Here is an 18,532-nt window from a genome sequence, read left to right as displayed (position 1 = left end):
CCCTCAGCACACTCCGCCACGCGGGCGCGGCTATTGGCTGGTAATTCTGACAGCGCTGCGGCTTCGGCCAATCCCCCCTTGGCGTCGAGTTTGTTGGCACTTGCGGTAGCCTCTCAGAGCGCAAAAGTGAATGCGTGCCCGCCTCCAGCCCGGGGCGCGCTAGCCAATGAGATCCGCGAGCGGGTTGGTCGTTGGGGTTCTGTGCCTATGAGCAGCGATGACGTCACACCTGCCAGGGAATCGCTATTTTTACCGGAGCCCATTGCGGCCCCCCAGCCCCGCCCCCCGCGCTCGCCCCGCCCCCCTTCCCGGACTGGCCGCTTTCCCTGAAGGACGTGAACGCGGCCCTATCGGCGGGCGCGGCGCCTCGGTGGGGAGGGGCCGGGCTGGCGGAGGGCTCCTGCCCCGCCCACTCGTTGCGGGGGGCGGCGCGGCCGGGGCGGCGGCGGCGGCGGCGCCATGGCGGAGAGTGACTGGGACACGGTGACGGTGCTGCGCAAGAAGGGCCCCAGCGCGGCCCAGGCCAAGTCCAAGCAGGTCGGCGGGGCGGCGGCGCGGCCCGGGGCTGCCTCCCCGCGGGGCACGGAGCCGGCACCGGGCGGGGCGGGGCGGGACGGGTGGGGGGGAGCTGCGGGGGCGCCCCCGCGGCCTCAGGGGGGGGGCCCTGAGGGGCCCCGGCCCGGCCGCCCCCTCCCCGCCCCCCCCGCCCGGCCCCGCCGCGGCCCGGCTGATGCAAGGAGCGGGGCGGGGCCGCCCGGCCCCGGGGCCTCGCGTGGGGACGGCTGTGCCCGGCCCCCCCCCCCAGCTCTGAGCGCGGCCGCTTTGCTCCCGCAGGCCATCCTGGCAGCGCAGCGGCGGGGCGAGGACGTGGAGACCTCCAAGAAGTGTGAGTACGGCCCGCGGCCGCCCTGAGCCCCCCACGGGGCCCGCCCGGCCCGGCCCGGCCCGGCCCCCCGGCCGCCCCCTCCCCGGAGCCCGGCGTCACGGGCCGGCTGCTGCCGGAGCCTTCCGTGAGGGCGCCGAGCCGCCCGTGCGCGGCGGTGCCTGTCCCCGGGCCGAGACGCTGAACGCATCGCCCCTCTCCGTCAGCGTGCACGCACGGCAGTCGCTGGTTCGAGGGCTGCGAAGCCCGTGAAAGAGCCTTCGCGCTCACACGCCCCCGGTTAAGCTCCCCGTTCGCAGCTAGTTCTCTTGCTGATAGCATACACTTAAAAATGTCAGTAACCGCTCTTTTTCCCGTAGCGTACCAGTTAAAAAATCCTGTCTGCTGTCCGATACAAATCGGACACCGCACGGGAAAGACTGTGGTGGCTGTAAAGGAATGAACAGATGACCCTTGAACAGGGTTCAGTCAGCTTTTTCAAGACACCGAATTTCAGAGGCTGATGTTAGAGAAGGGGCCCGAGCTATGACTAAAACGTTCTGATTAACGTGAGGTAAAGCAACAGCATATTCCTGAACCCCAGGCTTTCTGCAAAGCTAAATGGGGTTACAGTTTAATTCTAAACGGCATCGGAAAATTGACTAAAAGCTAGTTATTCATGCTGCCTTGTGACTGAGCAAGCAAGGTACAAGTTCCAGTATTAAATCCTCCCGGCTGTAGCAAAAACTTGGGTGTATGGAGTGAAATTTGACTATTAAAACCCCAAGCAAGAGCAAAAATTTGCATAGCTGGAATGAAACTCAGATATGAAGTAAAGAAAGGGGAGGGCTCTGAATGACTGTTTAGACATCAGCATTTAATAGGATTAAGATAACATGTTCCCTGAGCTGCGGCAGGCAGGCAAGATCTGGTTGAGGTCCCTGCTGATGTTGGCACGTGAAATTCGTGAAAACTCCCTGGGATCCTGGGCAGCTGGGTGTTCAGAAAAACTGCTTTGATATTTTTTTGGTGCAGCTCTGAGCCTTGTTTTGTTTGTTCTTGTGTGTGTGTGTGTTTGGTTTTTTTTGTTCTTGCTTTGAATGATAGGGGCAGCAGGCCAAAACAAACAACACTTTATTACAAAGAACACAGCCAAGCTCGACCGAGAAACAGAAGAGCTGCACCATGACAGAGTTCCCCTGGAGGTGGGCAAAGTAATCCAGCAGGGTCGGCAGAGCAAGGGCATGACGCAGAAGGACTTGGCCACAGTAAGTATTGCCCAGCGCTATCCGGCCTCCCCTCTAGCTCTCTGGGAATGAATATAGATAAGCACCTTGAGGCAGGTGAAGATGGACACTTCTTTTCCCGTATCTCCATGGGTATCACGAGCAGGAAGTTTGAATACAGCATCTCTGTTGTCTGACCTCCAAGAGAATGAGTTAGGTAGGCTTAGGGGGTTATTTGTGCAGCTGTTACAGCCGGTGAGCTGGTCAGAGGCTTCACCCTGCCCCTCCTCCCATCAGCTCAGTGTGGATGTGAGTTCTTCTGTACTGTGTTCAGAAGTCCGTTGCTTTACTAATGAGCAGCAGTATTTAGTGGTTTTCCTCCTGGGAGGCTAAGAGAAGTCTGTCCAGGATGAGCGTCGCCATCACTGTGGCACTCAAATAGTGAAGGGAGGTGATAGAGGGATGATGCAGTAAGCCTGGAAGTGGGCACTTTGTCTTCTGATCCTGGCAGAATTAGAGGATGCATCTTTTCTGTGTGAGTACTGGGGGGCTGGTTTTGAACGTTTACTGTGTATGGAGCCAATGTTTGAGACACGTAATGTCTTTTTAGAAAATCAATGAAAAACCACAAGTTATTGCTGACTACGAATCAGGAAGAGCAATCCCCAATAATCAGGTTATGGGCAAGATTGAAAGAGCCATTGGTAAGTCAAGTAGACTTCAAAAATAATGACAGTGTTTTCAGTTTTCTCAACGTCTCAACATTTCAGTAAGAGATGTTTTTGTTTAAGTTGTTTACACCTACAGTCGGGAACAAGTGCTGACTGTGGGCCATTATGGTTACTGTGTCATTAAACTGTGTGCTCTTAAGATCTGGAACTGTGAACTCAAAGCTCTTACTTGCCTTTGTTTTCCGTCTTTGTGTGTGGGTCTGTGCCCCAGGGACCTCTCTTGTATACAGTCCCCCCAGAATCAGTGATACGCTATGTCCCTAGAAGGTCTGATGTTAACTCAGGAAAGTATCTTGCCACCCCTGGAGTCAATGTGGGTCTCCTACTCCTGTTCAAACGCCATTTGCTAGGAACACAGCCAATGCACAAGCAAAATCAGAGCCTTTTCTGTAACTTTCTGATGCTGCTACAAACTAAAGTAGGATTCTTCCTAAATCTGGTTCCCCTGCCTTCTTTTCTGGACACTCTCTTCTTTACAGGTGAATGATCAAGTGCACAGCAGCTGATGGTTGTTTCCTTTGTCTTATTCCAGGCCTTAAACTGCGTGGGAAGGATATTGGAAAACCACTCGAAACTGGCCCCAAAGGGAAGTGACAACAAAGCCTCGAAATCAGTTTGTTCAGACTGATCTCGTCTGGCTGGTTCTCCTTAACCACCAGAATCTCTCTTCGTATTGCCAAGCTGAACAAGAGGGTTTCAGACTTGCTTTGGGGGGGAAATCTGCAGAATCTGTACCTGCTGTAAAAAGGCAACCTTAAAGAAGCGTTTGTCCTGATTTTGTTTTTCCTTCCTCCTTTCCAGAGTTTGAGGAACTAAACCCAAAAAAATACTGCATCTAATTTGCCACAAAACGTGTGTGTCTTGGTGTTTAGAAGCAGCTAATGTTAAGACACTTGGGGTGGTCTGAAATGTGATAATTTAATTGGAACAATTTTGGGGAAGGGTGGGATATATTATATATAAATAATTTGGGAGAGTTGAGGGTTGATCAGTGTCTGCATTTGAAATGATGACTCAGTCACTGCATTGCAATGACGTTTTTTCTTTGTTCCTTCCAGCCTGTTTTAAAGAGATCTATAATAAAGTTTGATACCCTTCAGTTGCATGGGGTAGTTGCTTCATGCTTACCAGCTGGCAGTAAGTTTTTGTTGTTGGCTGTGACTGGTGCACTTCTTCTGGAAGTGCAGTGGGACTGCCTGGAGCATCTAGGGTAACAGGTGGTGGTCGCAGCCTTCCTAGCTGCTCTGCTTCTTTCCTTGTTGATTAGGACTGCAGCTTTGGCTTAAGTCCCAGAGATTAAATCAATACCGTGTTTTTGTCTTGTGCGGAGAAGGTGAGTAGAGTCTGTGGCATTGTACAAAGCAAGACGACTGCAGAGACAGTGGGGTATTTATATGAAGCCAGAGCCCTCCTTATATCCTCTTTTTACCCTTCTTGTTGAGCACTGCCAGGACGGGAGCTGTGGTGGAGCTTTAAGGATTCTGCTCAACATGATTGTGTGGCGTGACTGTCCCTAAGTGGGACAGAGCTGAAGGGAGAATTAATTGTCTGTAGCAGGACAAGAGGAAAAGCAGGCTTCTGCCACAAATCGCGTAAGTGGCATGCTATGTTCCCTTCAGCCAAGCTGTGGCAGTTTAAAGAGACCGGGCTTGCTAATGAGCTATTTACCTCCACAGAGGCTGAACTGGTTTGTTGTTGCGTTTATTTGGCAGACTTGGTAAGGGCTTGCTTGGGGCGATAGTATTAAATTGTTCTGTAAGCTTGGGGAGGGGGGGAAGAGTGGTCCTGGGCAATGGTCTCCCATGGTCTGGTTGCAGCAGTGCTTGACCTGGCCCTGAGCCCAGTCTGTGCCTGGGGAGGATTTTTCTCTTGCATTTTCCATTGTCATTTAAATGCAAATTACGAGGAGCCCTCAAAACAAGTATGGGCCATCCCGTGGTGGGTGAGTGCCTGTACAGCTGGGTCGGAGCTGTTGGCTGCTGGCAGGTGTGCTGTGTGGTGCTGCCCACCCTGCTCCCTGCCCGACCGCCTCCACCCAAAGCCCCCGCAGCCCTGCCGTGCTGGCGAGGCGCTTCTGTGCCCTGGGAGCTGACGGGTCTGTGCTCTTCTGCTTAATCCTGGGAGTGGGAAACTGCTTTTGCCGGATGCTAGCACCCACCCCTGGAGGGGTGCAGGATGGTGCCCTCTGCCCCCTTCCACCTGAGAAATGGGCAGCTGCCAGGACCCTGCTCACACAAGGACGGCTGGTCCTGCCCCGAGAAACCCCTGCTCCCTGGGTCTGTCAATGCACAGGCACGTCACGCTGTCTCGGTGTGGTACAGAAAGCTCATGTTACAAAAGACAGCAGTGCTTTTCCCGAGCGCAGCATTGGAGGTAGTGGAGGAAGCATCCGAGCTGTGCCCCTGGGGCTGGTGCCCGCTACAGCTCTGCAGTGCAGGATGTTGGACAGCGAGGGCGCCTGGGGCTGGGCGAGGCTGCGAGCTGGACGGAGCGGGGGGTTTTGCTGGAAGGATGCTCTGCCCCACGTGTGCCTCGCAGGCACGAGGAGGCAAAGAGTGTTGTTGGCTTATTAATTCAATCTTCATCCCCCTCTTTTTGCACTGGCGATATAATGACCTTGTCCTGTAAAGAAAGCTCAGTGTGAGCTGGTTCCATTAAGTGTAGGCTGTCTAATAGGAAATCCAAGGACCTCCAGGTTGTGGAGGGGATAACCCATATGCCAGCACACGTGAACCCCAGCAGACAAAACTGCCCAGTGAGTCTGGGTGGGCTCCTTGTCCTTTGAGATCAGCCCTGGCATGGCTGCAAGAGGTCAGTGGCTCTGCTGGGGACAGCATGGCAGCAAACTCATTGAAAGAAACTGAACGTAGTTTAAGCTGCCCCTCTAGGTTTGAAGTTCCTGGCTAGAAGAGGTTGAGCAATGTTTGCATGACCTGCTCCCCAGCAGGGCCCTGGGGAGGAGGATTGCAGCCTCAGCTGTTTCTGTAGCAGATGCCTGATCACAGCAGCAAAATATCTAGGTCAGTCCTACAGCTCTAGGGTCACTCATTTGCCAGTGACCAGATAAGAAGCAGAGCCCTTTGCACCTCTCTGATGTGTTAGCAGATTGCAGGCTCACTAGGTGCCTGCTAGAATTTGCTGAGCTTTTTAAGAAAGGCTGTTTTTGCTGTTGGGGGCAGCTGGGCAAATGGGATAGTCCTGCACCCTCATCCTGAGGGCCAGGGCTGCTCCTTACATCTCGAAAAGTGATGTTGTCGAAGCCCTGGGGAGTGCTGCTCTCTGCTGCCATCCTGCTCCCCTGCCCTCTCCTCTTCAGCCAGTACCAGCTGCCGGCCACTGCCAGTGCCAGGATGAGGATGACCAGCAGAAGGCTGAGCACCACTTCTGCCACAAAGCCACGGGAAGACTCCTCTGCAAGGGAAAGGAGATGCTGCCAGTCTCAACCACCGCTGGGAAGAGCCGGCTCGAGCTGCAGCCAAAACGCCAGCACCCTGGGTGGCGCAGGATTCACCTTCCCCCATTACACCGTGCCAAAGGCAGCCTGCATCCAGCCTCTGCAGCTGGCAGGACGTGTGGCCAGAGGGAGCCCTCCCTGCCGCACAAAACTGCTTCATAGCAGCACCCTGCCCAGCTGCCATGGGGAGGGTCAAATCCCCTTCTCTGAGGCTGGAAGCAGCCGTGCGCGAGCTGCTTGTGCCCCACGTGCTCTGGGGGCTTGCGGAGGCCACAATCCCAAAGAACACAAGATACTGATTTTTGGGGCTGCCCCACACCTTTCCCCTGTGTCTCCGGGTTGGAATCACAGCCTCCAGTGGTACTGTACTCAATGTCATCTAGCGCCACGGTCCCCTCCATTGGCCACATCCGCGTGGTGATCTCAAAGATAATCTGCAAGAGAAGACAGGTCGGTGGGGGTGATGCGCAGGGAGAGCACCCAGCAACCTGAGACGGCACCCGGCGCAGCCCCGCTCACCTGGAACTCACTGGGGCTCTGCACGGGCACTGTGCTGCTCTGCCAGCCCCGGCTTGGGTGTCCTGCCACGCTCCAGGCTGTGCGCAGCCCTGATGCACTCCGCAGCCTCACCCGCAGCTCCCCGTCAGCTGCAACGTGCGGGGGGGGTTTGGGGGGGGGGGGGGTGCACCCCCATATCAACGACGGCTCAAAGCTCACAAGAGCAGCCAGGCCCTTCTATCTGTGCCACCCTCTGCTGCGAGGGCAGCACCCAGCAAGACACACACACACACAGGGTAGGGAGGGGGTTTGCAGCCCCCTGACTGAGCCCCCAACGCCCCCCCCCCCCCCCCCCACCGTGGGCTGAAGCCACCCTCCGCAGGGACAGCACCTGCTGCTCAGCCCGCTGGGGCAGCACTTACAGAGGTGCTCCGGGATGTCCATGTGGTACCAGAAGCGCAGGCAGGAATCGGCAGTGGCGGGCAGGTGCTGGCTCTCCAGCTGGGCAGTGGTGCCCCCAGCACCCAGCACGCGGGTGTCAAAGTGCACGTAGTGACCTGGAGGGGCAGGGACAGAGCGCAGGGTGTCCCCTGTCCTGCGGCCCTTCCAGCGCCTCCTGCTCCCCATGCTCCTGAGACATGCCCTGAGACCCGACCCCCCCCAGTCCTGCTTCTTGCTGCCTTTGGGACCAAGCCATGCGGATGCCATGGAGCCAGCCATCCCCCCTCCATGTACAGGGCTGGGGCCCACCGTGGCGCTGTGCTGTCACCTGGGTGGGCATCTGCCCCTCATGGGGTCTGTTCTGCCTGGTCTCGTACCAGTCCAAGCCTGGGGCAAGGACAGAGCTGACAAGGGCAAAGACTTTAGGGCTGGGATGAAGTGGAGGGGACATTCATGGGTGACCTCCTCCATCCCCAGCTCCTCCTGACCCTCCCAGCCATGCCAGGGCACCCTAGGGTGGGGTGGCGGGGGTGAGGGGTGTCTCCTACCATCTTTTGTGCCCAGAGTGTGATCCTGCTCGGGGCCGGGGTATTTGGCCAGGGGGACCCCACTTTTCCAGCCCCAGGCGAAGCCGTGCAGGCGCTCATCCGCGGGGCTGCTCCAGCCACACATGTCCAGCTCGAAGTCACAGGATACTGTAGGAAATGCGGGCTGAGACGCATGCACCACTAGATGGGTGGTGGTGGATGGGATGGGCTGTCCCTATTCCCACAGCCACATGTCCCCATGGGGTGCCTCAGACCCCAGCCTGGCCATGCTGCTGCCATGGCACGGGCTCCCACCTGGCTCAGGGCAGGCTCCATCAGACACATGGAGGTCATCCAGCGCGATGTATCCATGGTCACCCCCGGCTCCTACCACTTCAAATATTGCCTGTGGGGAGTGGGGACACGAAGGTTGGCAGCTGCCATGGTGCAGGCAGTGAGCTGGAGCAGCGTACCCGTCGTCACCCCAGCGCCTGCTTCCTCCTGCAGCTTCAACCCTGCTGGGAGGTGCCCTGGGCCCTGCCTCACCTTCCAGTCCCCATCTGCCTGGACAGTGGCGTGGCTGCGGTGCCAGGTGTCCCCTTCCATTGTGCTCATGCTGAACAGCTTCCTCAGCACCCCGCTCTCCTCCACAAGGATGCTGAGAGAACCTGTCCAGGGACCCGGCCGCAATGCTGGATGCATGCTGTGCCGCGGTGTGGTGCATAGCAAGCACTTGGCCCCTTGGTGCCTACCCACCGGGAGCTGCCCCACAGGACCCAAGCATCCTGTGCTGACCTGCGGTACATGGCAAGGGGGACATGGGGCTCACCTGGGTCTCCGGTGCTCAGCTGGTACCAGAAGGCCAGGCACTGGGCGGGTGCAGAGGGCTGGTATGGTGCAGAGGTGAGGGTGGCCTTATGCCCCATGGGCAGGGAGCCCTTGCTGGTGCTCACCACCATGTAATGCCCTGTTGAGAGAGAAGCCCCCATGCTGTGACACCTCCCCCCCCGCCTTGCTCGGCCCTTCTGAGGGTCACTGGGGAGCCCTGGGGTTGGGAAAATGGGTTTGAGGAGCCCTGGGCTTGGGGAGTGCTGTACCCAGTGCTTCTGTTATGCTGAAGCAGCAGCACTCTCAGGGTGCAGGGGATGGCGGGGGGGCTAAGGCCTGTGGCCATGCAGGCAGCAGAGGTGAGCAGGGCAGCTCCCCAGACCCCATGAAGCCATGGCCCCGTTACCTGCAGCAGTGCCGGTGGTGTGGTCGGCTGGGGGGCCAGCGATGGTGCCGGTGCTGTTGCTCTGCCGCAGCCATGTCGGCTGTTTGCTGCCCGTCAGCCCACAGGCGTCTGCCTCAAAGGAGCAGGAGAGCTCGGCCCCACAGGTGCCCTCCGTCACCAACAGGTCATCCAGCGCCACATCACCCACAAAGCCGTCCCGCAGGGCCTCAAAGGCCAGCTGCCGCCAGGGGCAAGACAGCAGCTTCAGAGGGGCCCGGCTGCGCCCCACAGCACAGGGACCACAGCACAGCACAGCCCCACGCCGCCAGGCACCCGCGGGCCTCACTCACCCGGTAGCGCTGCCGTCCCGTGGCAGGGAGTGTGGCCAGCCCCCGGTGCCAGAGGCTGCCCTGGGTCCCCCGCTGGGTCCACAGCACCGTCTCCTCTGCTCCCTCCAGCTGCAGCTTGAGGTTCAGGGTGCCTGGGCAGAGGGGAGCATTGAGGAGTCGGCCCCAGTGCCCAGGCTCGCTGCAGCACTGCACAGCCCCAGGTGCCCTGTCCTGCACCCCACCGGGACCCTGCACTCCTCAGCAATACCCAGGCTGGAGCATCCTGGTGAGGATGCGAAGGGCCACGTACCGATCTGCGGGCCGGCCAGGCGGTACCAGAAGGTGAGACAGTGTGGGGTGGTGGCAGGCTCCTGGCCATAGGTGATGAGCTGCGCACGCTGACCACGGCTCCATGGTGCCGAGGGGTTCGCGGCCAGAAAATAGCCTGAGCATCAGGAACAGCCAGGGTGGATGGGGCACAGGCATGGGCGCTCTATGCTGCGCCCACCTGTCCTGCCCTCACTGCCAGGGCCTCATCATGCCCCCAGCCCTGGGTCTGGGTGCCCCGGGCTGCCATGGCTGAGCCCGTCCCACATGCAGGGGGGCTCCCAGTGCTGCTCAGGGTGCGCAGAGCACGTCCCACCCTGGGGACAGGGGGCTGCAGGGTCCCCCCAGCTGGCCTGGCCCCCAGGAGAGGAGCTGGCCCCTTACCCGAGCCAGTGGTGTGGTCAGAGCCCTGCCCCTGCCCCGTGCTGTGGACCCACTGGAAGTCGCTGGCCTGATCCTGGTACCAGCCGCACAGGCCTGTCTCGAAGTTGCAGGACAGCTCTGGCCAGAGAGAGGTGACCATAGGGAGGGTGGTGTGGATAAAGAACCCCGAAAGCAAACAGGTTCCCCAAATGTCCCTCTCCCCTGCCCAGCACAGCTGCTCCCCGACCCCCCCTCCCCGCCCCACTCCCCAGCTTTGCCCCATGCTCCTGGGGGTGGCAAATGCCAGGGGGCAGGATGTGTGCTCTGGGCCAAGGGCTCGCGCGGCTGCGGCCCTGTCCCTGGGGTGGGGACAGGTGAGGATCAACCTGGCAGCCCCCAGGCAGCAGCACCCACCTCCCAGCGGCTTGGTGGCTCTGGGCAGGGTCCCCTCCTGCCCACCACGCCCAGAGGAAGGCACCCGCATGCTCTGACATACCCGTGGCCCCTGGGGGCAGCACATCGGGGTCACACTGCACGAATGTCACGTTGTCGATGGCGGCGTCTGCTGGGTCCTGCAGGTCCACCAGCCCCAGCAGCTCGACCTGGGGGTGGTTGCGGTGAGCCCCGGGCTGCTGGTGGCACCAGCACTGCCCGGCCTGCCACTGGCCAGGCTGGTTGTACCTGGAAGGGCCGGGCCCTCTCTCCCAGCAGGACGCGGGCACGTCCCCAGGCCATGCTGCCGTTCCCCCGCACGTGCCAGGCCAGGTGGGTCATGCCTGTGGTGTGGTCCACGACGCTGACAGCGAGGAAGCCTGGGCATGAGAAATGGTGCTGGGGGCACAGGTGACCCACGTGGCCACCACCCACCCAGCCTGCAGCTGCAGGGAACGGGGACGCCCCCAGCTCCAGGCAGCGCGATGGGGGACAGCAGGGCTGGGAAGGACAGCAGTGTCTGGCAGTTGACCCCAGGCAAGGCAGGGGCTACCTTGGGGGCCGCTCTGGATGCGGTAGCTCATCTCCATGCTGCAGGCCGGGCCAGAGGGGCCCAGCAGAGGCGTGCGTGCCCTTGCGGGAGCCACCATTTGTCCTTCTCCTTCCTGGAGGGCCAGGAAAGCCCCTGGACAAGGAAACAGTCTGAGGGGTTGGGGCAGAGCCACAGGAGAGCACCCTGCTTCTGGCACCCTGCCTGGGCACCACCCCAACCCCCTCCCACAGCGGCTTCCATCTGTCTGAACAGGAGCAGGGGCAGGAGCAGGGGCAGGGGGCTCTGCACCCTGGGAGCCCCCATGGTGCTGGGGACCAACGAGCACCATTTCAAGCAGTGGAAATGGCCTCACCTGCTCCCACGAGGGCAATGGCTCTGGGCTCCGTGGCCCTCTGTACGACCCAGCGCAGCCGACCCACGCTGACATCATGCCAACCCCCGTCCCCTTCCTCGAAGGTGGTGGCTCCTGCAAAACCAAGCGATCGGCGCTGTGGTACCATGGAGCTTCCTGGGCTGCCCCAGACCGAGCTGGGGGTGCCCCGGGTCCCCTTGCCCCAGCCCCGCAGTGACTCTGGGCATGGGGAGCTGGGTGCCCAGCTCCCGCCCACAGACTCACCACAGAGTTTCTCATCAGAGCCATCAGTGCACGTCTTGGCAAAGTCACAGGCCAGCTCGCTGCTGATGCAGCTCTCATCATCGCAGGTGAACTCCCTGGCCGTGCAGGTGCCGGCACGGTCCTGGCCTGGCAGCGCCGTCGGAGACGGATCTGATGGTGAAAGCCCCAGGCTGGAGTGCAGCACTGGCAGGGTGTGAGGCCAGACCTGGGTCCAGGCATTGCCGCTTCCAGCTGTAGCCCCACCAGGTGTCCCCTGCCAGCACAGCCCGGCCATGGCAGCAGAGCCCTGTGCAGGCACAACCCTACTGGTCTGTCCCCACAGACGGTCACCGCTGGCCCCAAGCACCTCCCTAGTTCTCCATGTCCCCCAGCCCTGCACTGGTGCTGCCTCCAAACAAAGGGGACCTGGTAGTTGTCAGTGGTATCTGTGTGTGTGATATGGCTGGGTAAGGAGGATTTGGGGCAGGGGTGTCACAGGTGCAGGACCATGACACCAGGCACTCCAGGCTGTGGTACCCAGGGCAAGTGCTTGCTACGTTGTGCCCAGGATGGCCACCGTGATAAGTAGAAGACAGGCAGACCCTGAGGCAAGTCCTCTAGTGATGGTGACATGGCCAGAAGGCACCTGGGAGCCACAGCCCGCATCCAAGCTCACCCGGATGTAGACTACAGCCTGGAGACAGGAACAGGTCATCGATGGCCACGGTCCCTCCACTTCTGGCCACCCCCTTGATCAGCACCTGCAGGGAAGCACCATGCCGGCAGGTTGGCACAGGGTCTTGCACAGCACAGAGGGGCTGTGTGACACTGCTGGGAATGGGGGGACGCTGGGGAGCCGTGGGATGGGGGACACCCAGCCCCTCTGATCAGCTAGCACTCGCACCCCCAGGGAGGGGATCCACGGGAGCAAGGGTGTTGCTGTGTCTGGAAGGGGTGCATGGGGTGGGATGGCGGGGCGTGGGCAATGGTGCTGCCCTTGTACATGCCCCATGGCCTGCGGCTGCCCAGGGGTGCCATCAGAGTGCCCTCCACAGGCAACTGGGAGAGGGTTGGGTCGTATGGGTGGCCATGGGGGACAGCAGATGGGCTGGGGGAAGATGTTGGGTGACATGGGGTATGTGAAGAATCAGGATGGTCCCTGGGTTTGGGGGGCATTTGGAAGTGGGGGACACAGGGGACATGAGGGTGGTATTTGCCACCACCAGGAGGCCCAGCTCTGGCCTCTGGTTCCCAGTCCATATACTACCCCTGGTACCATGGGTGCATACTGAGGGCCCACAGATCAGCCAACCTGCTTGGGGGCGGCCCCTTGCCCTGTAGCAAGGCTGGTGGAGGCTGCCCTGGGGTCGGGTTTTCAGGGCTGAGGCAGTGTCACAGCAAGGTCCCTGGGCACAGTGAGGCTCTGGGCACCCAGCTCACCCAGTACAGCCCCAGCCCACCTTGAAGCTCTCTGTCACATTGAAGTCCACTCTCTCCCGGACCCAGCAGCTGCCCGTGTCCCCTGTCCTCTCTCTCACCAGTTGCTCAGTGGTGTTGGTCATGTAGGAGATGCTGAGGCTGCTGGTGGCCGAGCCATGGAGGTGGCAGTACAGCACGAGCTGGAGCCGGGGAGTGGCGGTGAGCAAGCCCGGGGAGCTGAGAAGGAGCACAGAGCCCCCACGCCCCATGGGATGCTCACAGAGGTGGGGCTGGAGAAGCTCAGTGCTCCCAGCGGGTGCTGGGGATGCCACCAACCACCCCCAAACCTGCTGTTCTCCCCAGGCGAAGGGCCAAGGCAGACCTGGCCCCATGTGGTGCCCCCTGCAAACGGGGAACCCACCCCTCACCGCTGCCATGCCCATGGGGCTGCTGTCCCCTGCCCTGCACTCATGCACCCACGGTGACTCACGTAGCAGGAGCTGTTGGAGGGGATGATGGAAATGCTCAGGCTGGCCGTGCTGCTGGACCCTGCAGCTGAGGCACTGCTGATATGGAGGAAATAGCCTGTGGGAGACACTGAGATGGAGCCAAGTGGTTCCAGGCATGCAGGTACAAACGCAGAAGGAGCAGGTGTGGCAGCGGGGGCTGGGGAGGCTGGGACCAACAGGCAGCACGTACAGTGCCCTGCACAACCATTCCCAGCTTGTGCCCCGCGCCGCCCCGGCCCTGCCATCACAGTTTTCAATTTGGTTCCCCTGGTGTTCACCAAGGAGCTGTTTTCCTGCCAAGGCACAAAGCAAAAGAAAACCAGAGGGCCCAGGAGAAGACAGCCGGTGCTGCCAGGAGCAGCAAGGGTGGCTGCTTATCAGTGCTGACTTGCTGCAAGGTTTCCAGCCATGCTTGCAAAACCTCTCCCAGGGGAGCCATCAGGTGTTCACTGTTTACAGAGGCTGTTTTCCCAGTGCAGCCTCAAGCTGAGCCTAGGCATGCTGTTATCGCAGGGGCCAGAGGGCACTTCCATGCTGGGGCCAGTGATGCCAAGGCTGGCAGGTGGCTGGATTCCCCAGTGTGCCATCCCAAGGGCTGTGGTGGGGCTCACAGGAGATCCCACTACCCAGCACGTACCCGCTGCGCTGTTTGTGCTGTGGTCCCGGGTGGGGATGCCGTATGTGGCACTCAAGTTCATGCTTGTGTTCCTCTCCCACGTCGGCTGCCCAGCCTCCAGCCAGTCGCAGAAATCAGTCTCAAAGCAGCACTTCCTGAAGTTCTCTGTGGGGGGAGCGAGAGCAGTGACACAGGGACGGGGGCCCAGCGCTGCCCAGGCGGGGAGGCCCCATGATGGGCTGTGTTGATGTTTCCCCATGACAAAGCCTGCTGGGTGAATTTGCCCCTGCAGCTGTAAAGCTCCAGGGCGGTGCTGGAACAACCCATGCCAGCCCTGTGCCATCCCATGGCCCCACAGGGTCAGACCCTCTGCCCATCCATGCCCCCCCCACACCCTGGGGCTGGAGATGCTCACGGCAACGCTGCACAGTCTCGTCCGAGCCGTCCCCGCAGTCGTCGGTGCCATCACAGAAGCGGTTCGGTGCCAGGCAGGAGCCCTGGCTGCATCTCTCCTCCGCCCCGCAGGCCTGCTGCCCAGGTGCTGGGGCTGTGGGACATGGTGTCAGCACCTCGCTGGCCCCCACAGGGAGCTCAAAACCCCACTGTGCTGTGCTCCCCACTCTGTCTTTCCCTGGGTTGCTCTCTCCATCCAAGGCATGGCTTCCCTCTGCCCACTGTGTGCCCTGTCTGGGGCAGGTGACCCCTGAGACACCCTGGGCAGTGGGAGAGCTCGCAGAGAGCACAAAGACCGAACCGCCACCCTGGGGTGCCATCCTGCAGCATCCCAGCAGCCACAAGACTCACTCTGCAAGCCACAGTTCCTGAAGACGATGTCATCGAGTGCCAGCACTGCCCCACGCGCGGGTGGCTGCGTCAGGGCGAAGGTGAGCTGCAACAAGAGGCGAGGGCTGGGTGAACTGCTCATCTGCCCAAGCCACCGGTGCAGCCTCTGCTCCCGGTGCAGCCCATGGAGGCCAGGCAGACCCCAGCACCCTCCAGCCCTAACTCTTCACCTGGAACTGCCCCGTGATCCGGCCCGTGTACGCCACCAGCTGGTGCCAGCCCTCGGCTCCATGCTGGGGGCTCTGCCACAGCTCCACCACCTTGTCCCTGAGTGCTATGGCCAGGCGCAGCGTCGGCCACGCTGTCTGGTTGAGCCCTGCAGGGAGCCCCAAGATGTGGCCCTTGTCAGTGGGCACCCCGGGGTGGCCGCGGGGTGGCTCAGATCCTGACAGCTCTGGGGACCGAAGCAGGGTCCTGCCAGCTCTGCTTGCGGGGCATGGAAGAGGCGAGTGGGATGGCAGGGACCCATCTCGAGGTGCCAGTGGCTCTGTCCATCACTGCCCCCATGGCCGCTTCCCTGCCCTGGTACCAGCTGTGGGCACCCAGCTGCACTCACCGCTTCCAGAGAGGTGGTACGAGGCCCGGATCTCGCACGTGGCAGCCACATCCCGCATCACGGGTGACCTGAGCCAGGCGGTAGCTGTGGCCTTTGCCAGTGGGGACACTGTCACCATGAACCACCCTGGGGAGGCCAGAGCAGAGCGAGAGGCTCCAGAGCTGCAGCCAGCATCACTCCTGTGGGCAATGCCCTTGCACCTGCCAGGACAGGAGCCCTGGCAACCTTAGGGCACCCTCAGCCCGGAGGCGCGGTGCTGTGGGTGCCCACAGAGCAGATCCCACTTACCCCTGTCTGTGCCCACGGTGTGGTCAGAGTGGAGCCCCGTGCCCCACTTGTCCAGGCTGGCCCAGCCCCGCACCCATCTGTAAGCTGTGGTGCTCACGTCCTGCCAGCCACAGTCACCTTCCTCGAAATCACAGGTGAAGGGGGTGCCCAGCGCAGCTGAGACCCCCAGGTACCCTGGGGACAGGGGGGCAGAGGTCAGGGCAGGGATGGCTCCACCCCAGGGAGCTGCCATGCCCCCAGCTCCATCGCCTGTTCGCCAGGCACCCACCGCACTGGTTCTCATCGGAGCAGTCACTGCAATAGCACACGAAGTTGCAGAGGTGCTCGGCCGTGCTGCTGCAGCTGTTGACAACAGCGGCCCTGCTGGAGGGGATGGTCCCAGCTGCGAGAGAGAGGAAGGGGCTGAAAAGCCTCATGGAGGAGCCAGGCACGGGGCCACAGCAGGGGACATCTGTGCAGGATCCTCAGTTTGGGACCCTGCTGGTTGGGAGCACTGGGCTCCTGGCAGCATTGTTCCATGGGCGGGACCCTCCACTGCCTGGGTGGGCTGGCAGCTAGGGCAGGGGTTTCACCAGGGCCTGGAGAAAACCAAAATCCCCCAAAGTCTGGGGTCCTGCCCCATCCCTGCCCACTCACACCCACCCTCACGGTGGTTTGCATCTCCCACCACCACCACCACCACCTGTCAGGGCCATGGCACTGGCCCTGCCGCGCTGCCACTGAAATGCGAGCACTTCCTCATCATGCTGAGGAAAGCTATCATAAACCCAGCCTGCCGCTGACTTGTCCCTAGCAGCTCCAGCATGTGCTTGCCCCAGGGATTCCCCGTTTGACCCCCATGACCCTGACAGAGGGGTCCCCTGGGTCCCCCTTTTCAGCTGGGAAAGCTGCAGCAGTGTTTGGGGGGGGGGGGCAGTGAGCCCAACTCCCATGGGGCAGGGATGGACGGGACCAGCAGTGCTGTGGCCCCTTCTCGTCCCAAAGTGTGACCCAAGGCATGGCCCCCATGTGGGAAAGCAACTCACCCAGCAGCAGCAGGGTTGCAAGGAGCGCGAGCCCAGACATCTCAGCCTCTGGGATGTGACGAGGGCAGAAGGGAGGCAGGCAAGGCAGGGGCCGGGGGAGGCCACGCTGTGAGCCCCAGGCTGGAATCTGTTCCTCAGGACCTGCTGCACTCTGGACTTCAGCCCCGCCGTTATCTGTGCCGCCGCACAGCGCAATTGCATCAGGTGTAGTAAAACAAGGGGCTTGACTCTTTCTGAGTGTGAGTGAGGACACACGGAGGCGAGAAACCCTGTGCCCTCCCACGGAGCAGCCACCTCAGTCAGGGCACCCTGCGTGCCGCTCCCTCAGGCTGTGGGCAGGATCCCTGCTGAGCCCCGGAAGGCACCGAGCTGAGCGGGAGCTGCCCACGGGCCCCGGGCAAAGGAGGCATCAGGCTGTGGGGCTGCCCTAGGCAGAGCGTCTCCCGCAGGGCCGAGCCCTCCCCTCCGCTCAGCACTGGGGAGAGATGTGCACGTGCTCCAGCTGGGGCCACGGAGATGACGAAGGCACTGCAGCATCCTTCGCAGGAGGAGAGGCTGCAAGAGGTGTAGCTGCTCGGCCTGGAGAAGGCTCAGTGTGGGTGGGAACGGAGACAAGGCAGCCAGGCTCTTCTTCCCAGAGCAGGGTGCCCAAGGAAGGGACAGGACTATGAGAGCAAACTCCAATACATGAAATGCCACCCGAGCTTAAGAAAAAACCTGTTTATGGTGAGGGTCATCAAAACGAGAACAGGCTGCCCGGGCAGGTTACACAGTCTCCATCTGCAGGAATGCTCAAAACCCCTCTGGATACAGCAGCCCCCTGCAGCTGACCCTGCCTGAGCAGGGGTTGCTCTAGGCTATCTCTGGAGGTGCCTCCAACCTCAGCAATTCAGGGGCTCGAAGGGAAGCTGTGCTCCTCCATCCTACTGATGCAAGACGCTCATGCCCCCCTCCCAGGTTTTGACGTCTAACAGCCATTCACGTGCAGGGAATTGGACCCTGTGCACGTGACCGCTGGGTGGTATCACCCAGGCCCTGCAGGGAGCAGAGCTCTTCACGCAGAATTACAAAGAATAGCTGAGGCTGGAGGCACCTCTGGGTCCCTCTGGTCCAACCCTCGCTCCAGCAGGGCCACCCAGAGCAGGGTGCCCAGCACCACGTCCATGCAGCTTTGGAGACTCCACAACCTCTCTGGGCAGCCTGTGCAAGCGCCCCACCATCCACATGGCACAGAAGGGCTGCCTGGTACTCAGAGGGAGCCTCCTGTGCTCCAGTTTGTGCCCTTTGCCTCTTGTCCTGGCACTGGGCACCACTGATGAGAGCCTGCCTCTGTCTTCATGGCATCCTCCCTCCAGGTATCTATAGACATTGATGAGATCCCTCTGAGCCTCCTTTTCTCCAGGCTGAGCTGTACCAGACTCTCCCCATAGGAGAGGTAGTCCAGTTCCCTGATTGTCTTGGGATGATCTTCTGTCTTGAGCGGGCCCAGTGCAACCTAGTGCATGCCCTGGGAACCTGGGCTTGGCTCCTGGTGTTCTCCCTTCCTACCCCCCTCCCCACCCCCCAACTTGTAAGATGGCAGGTTTGGACACCATCCTCCCCAGGAGACAGCTCCAGCCCTGAGCCACCAGCCAGGCAGTGGGCTCTGCGACAAAGCTGGGAGCACCCCCAGCCCAGCCCAGCGATGGGGGAGAGCCCACGAAGCTCTCCCCCATCCATCATTGC

At 61.0% G+C, this 18,532-nt stretch overlaps 2 protein-coding genes across 2 annotated transcripts; one reads left to right on the top strand and one right to left on the bottom strand.

Moving 5' to 3' along the window:
- The first annotated feature begins 381 nt into the window (after positions 1-381).
- Positions 382-3,924, top strand: EDF1 (endothelial differentiation related factor 1). Its single transcript, XM_066981014.1, has 5 exons — positions 382-537; positions 835-886; positions 1,970-2,130; positions 2,699-2,792; positions 3,352-3,924. Exons 1-5 carry the CDS (start codon positions 460-462, stop codon positions 3,411-3,413), a joined length of 447 nt encoding a protein of 148 aa, XP_066837115.1. The 5' UTR covers positions 382-459; the 3' UTR covers positions 3,414-3,924.
- A 1,208-nt stretch (positions 3,925-5,132) lies between these two features.
- Positions 5,133-16,960, bottom strand: MAMDC4 (MAM domain containing 4). The gene is made up of 29 exons (XM_048056247.2): positions 16,808-16,960; positions 16,051-16,164; positions 15,783-15,956; positions 15,495-15,620; positions 15,109-15,254; positions 14,900-14,984; positions 14,511-14,642; positions 14,117-14,260; positions 13,461-13,555; positions 13,012-13,170; positions 12,228-12,312; positions 11,573-11,722; positions 11,309-11,422; positions 10,957-11,088; positions 10,653-10,783; positions 10,468-10,573; positions 9,993-10,109; positions 9,592-9,726; positions 9,303-9,433; positions 8,974-9,190; positions 8,569-8,706; positions 8,286-8,407; positions 8,055-8,145; positions 7,761-7,907; positions 7,194-7,328; positions 6,793-6,920; positions 6,593-6,707; positions 6,055-6,230; positions 5,133-5,441 (listed from the first exon to the last, which is right to left on the bottom strand). Exons 1-29 carry the CDS (start codon positions 16,845-16,847, stop codon positions 5,394-5,396), a joined length of 3,633 nt encoding a protein of 1,210 aa, XP_047912204.2. The 5' UTR covers positions 16,848-16,960; the 3' UTR covers positions 5,133-5,393.
- Positions 16,961-18,532: the final 1,572 nt, after the last annotated feature.

Source organism: Anser cygnoides, chromosome 20 (genome assembly GCF_040182565.1).
Source record: "Anser cygnoides isolate HZ-2024a breed goose chromosome 20, Taihu_goose_T2T_genome, whole genome shotgun sequence".
In the NCBI taxonomy this organism is placed as follows: domain Eukaryota; kingdom Metazoa; phylum Chordata; class Aves; order Anseriformes; family Anatidae; genus Anser; species Anser cygnoides.
This window is presented reverse-complemented; position numbering and strand designations above follow the sequence as displayed.

Bases quoted from the DNA above. Each gene is read 5' to 3' on its own strand.
- EDF1 (XM_066981014.1), top strand. From the start codon at position 460: ATGGCGGAGAGTGACTGGGACACGGTGACGGTGCTGCGCAAGAAGGGC. The intron at 538-834 runs GTCGGCGGGGCG...TTGCTCCCGCAG, and splicing joins CCCAGGCCAAGTCCAAGCAG to GCCATCCTGGCAGCGCAGCG. The intron at 887-1,969 runs GTGAGTACGGCC...TTTGAATGATAG, and splicing joins CGTGGAGACCTCCAAGAAGT to GGGCAGCAGGCCAAAACAAA.
- MAMDC4 (XM_048056247.2), bottom strand. From the start codon at position 16,847: ATGTCTGGGCTCGCGCTCCTTGCAACCCTGCTGCTGCTGG. The intron at 13,556-14,116 runs GTACGTGCTGGG...TGTCTCCCACAG, and splicing joins CAGCACAAACAGCGCAGCGG to GCTATTTCCTCCATATCAGC. The intron at 11,723-12,227 runs GTGAGCTTGGAT...TTTCACCATCAG, and splicing joins AGGCTGTAGTCTACATCCGG to ATCCGTCTCCGACGGCGCTG.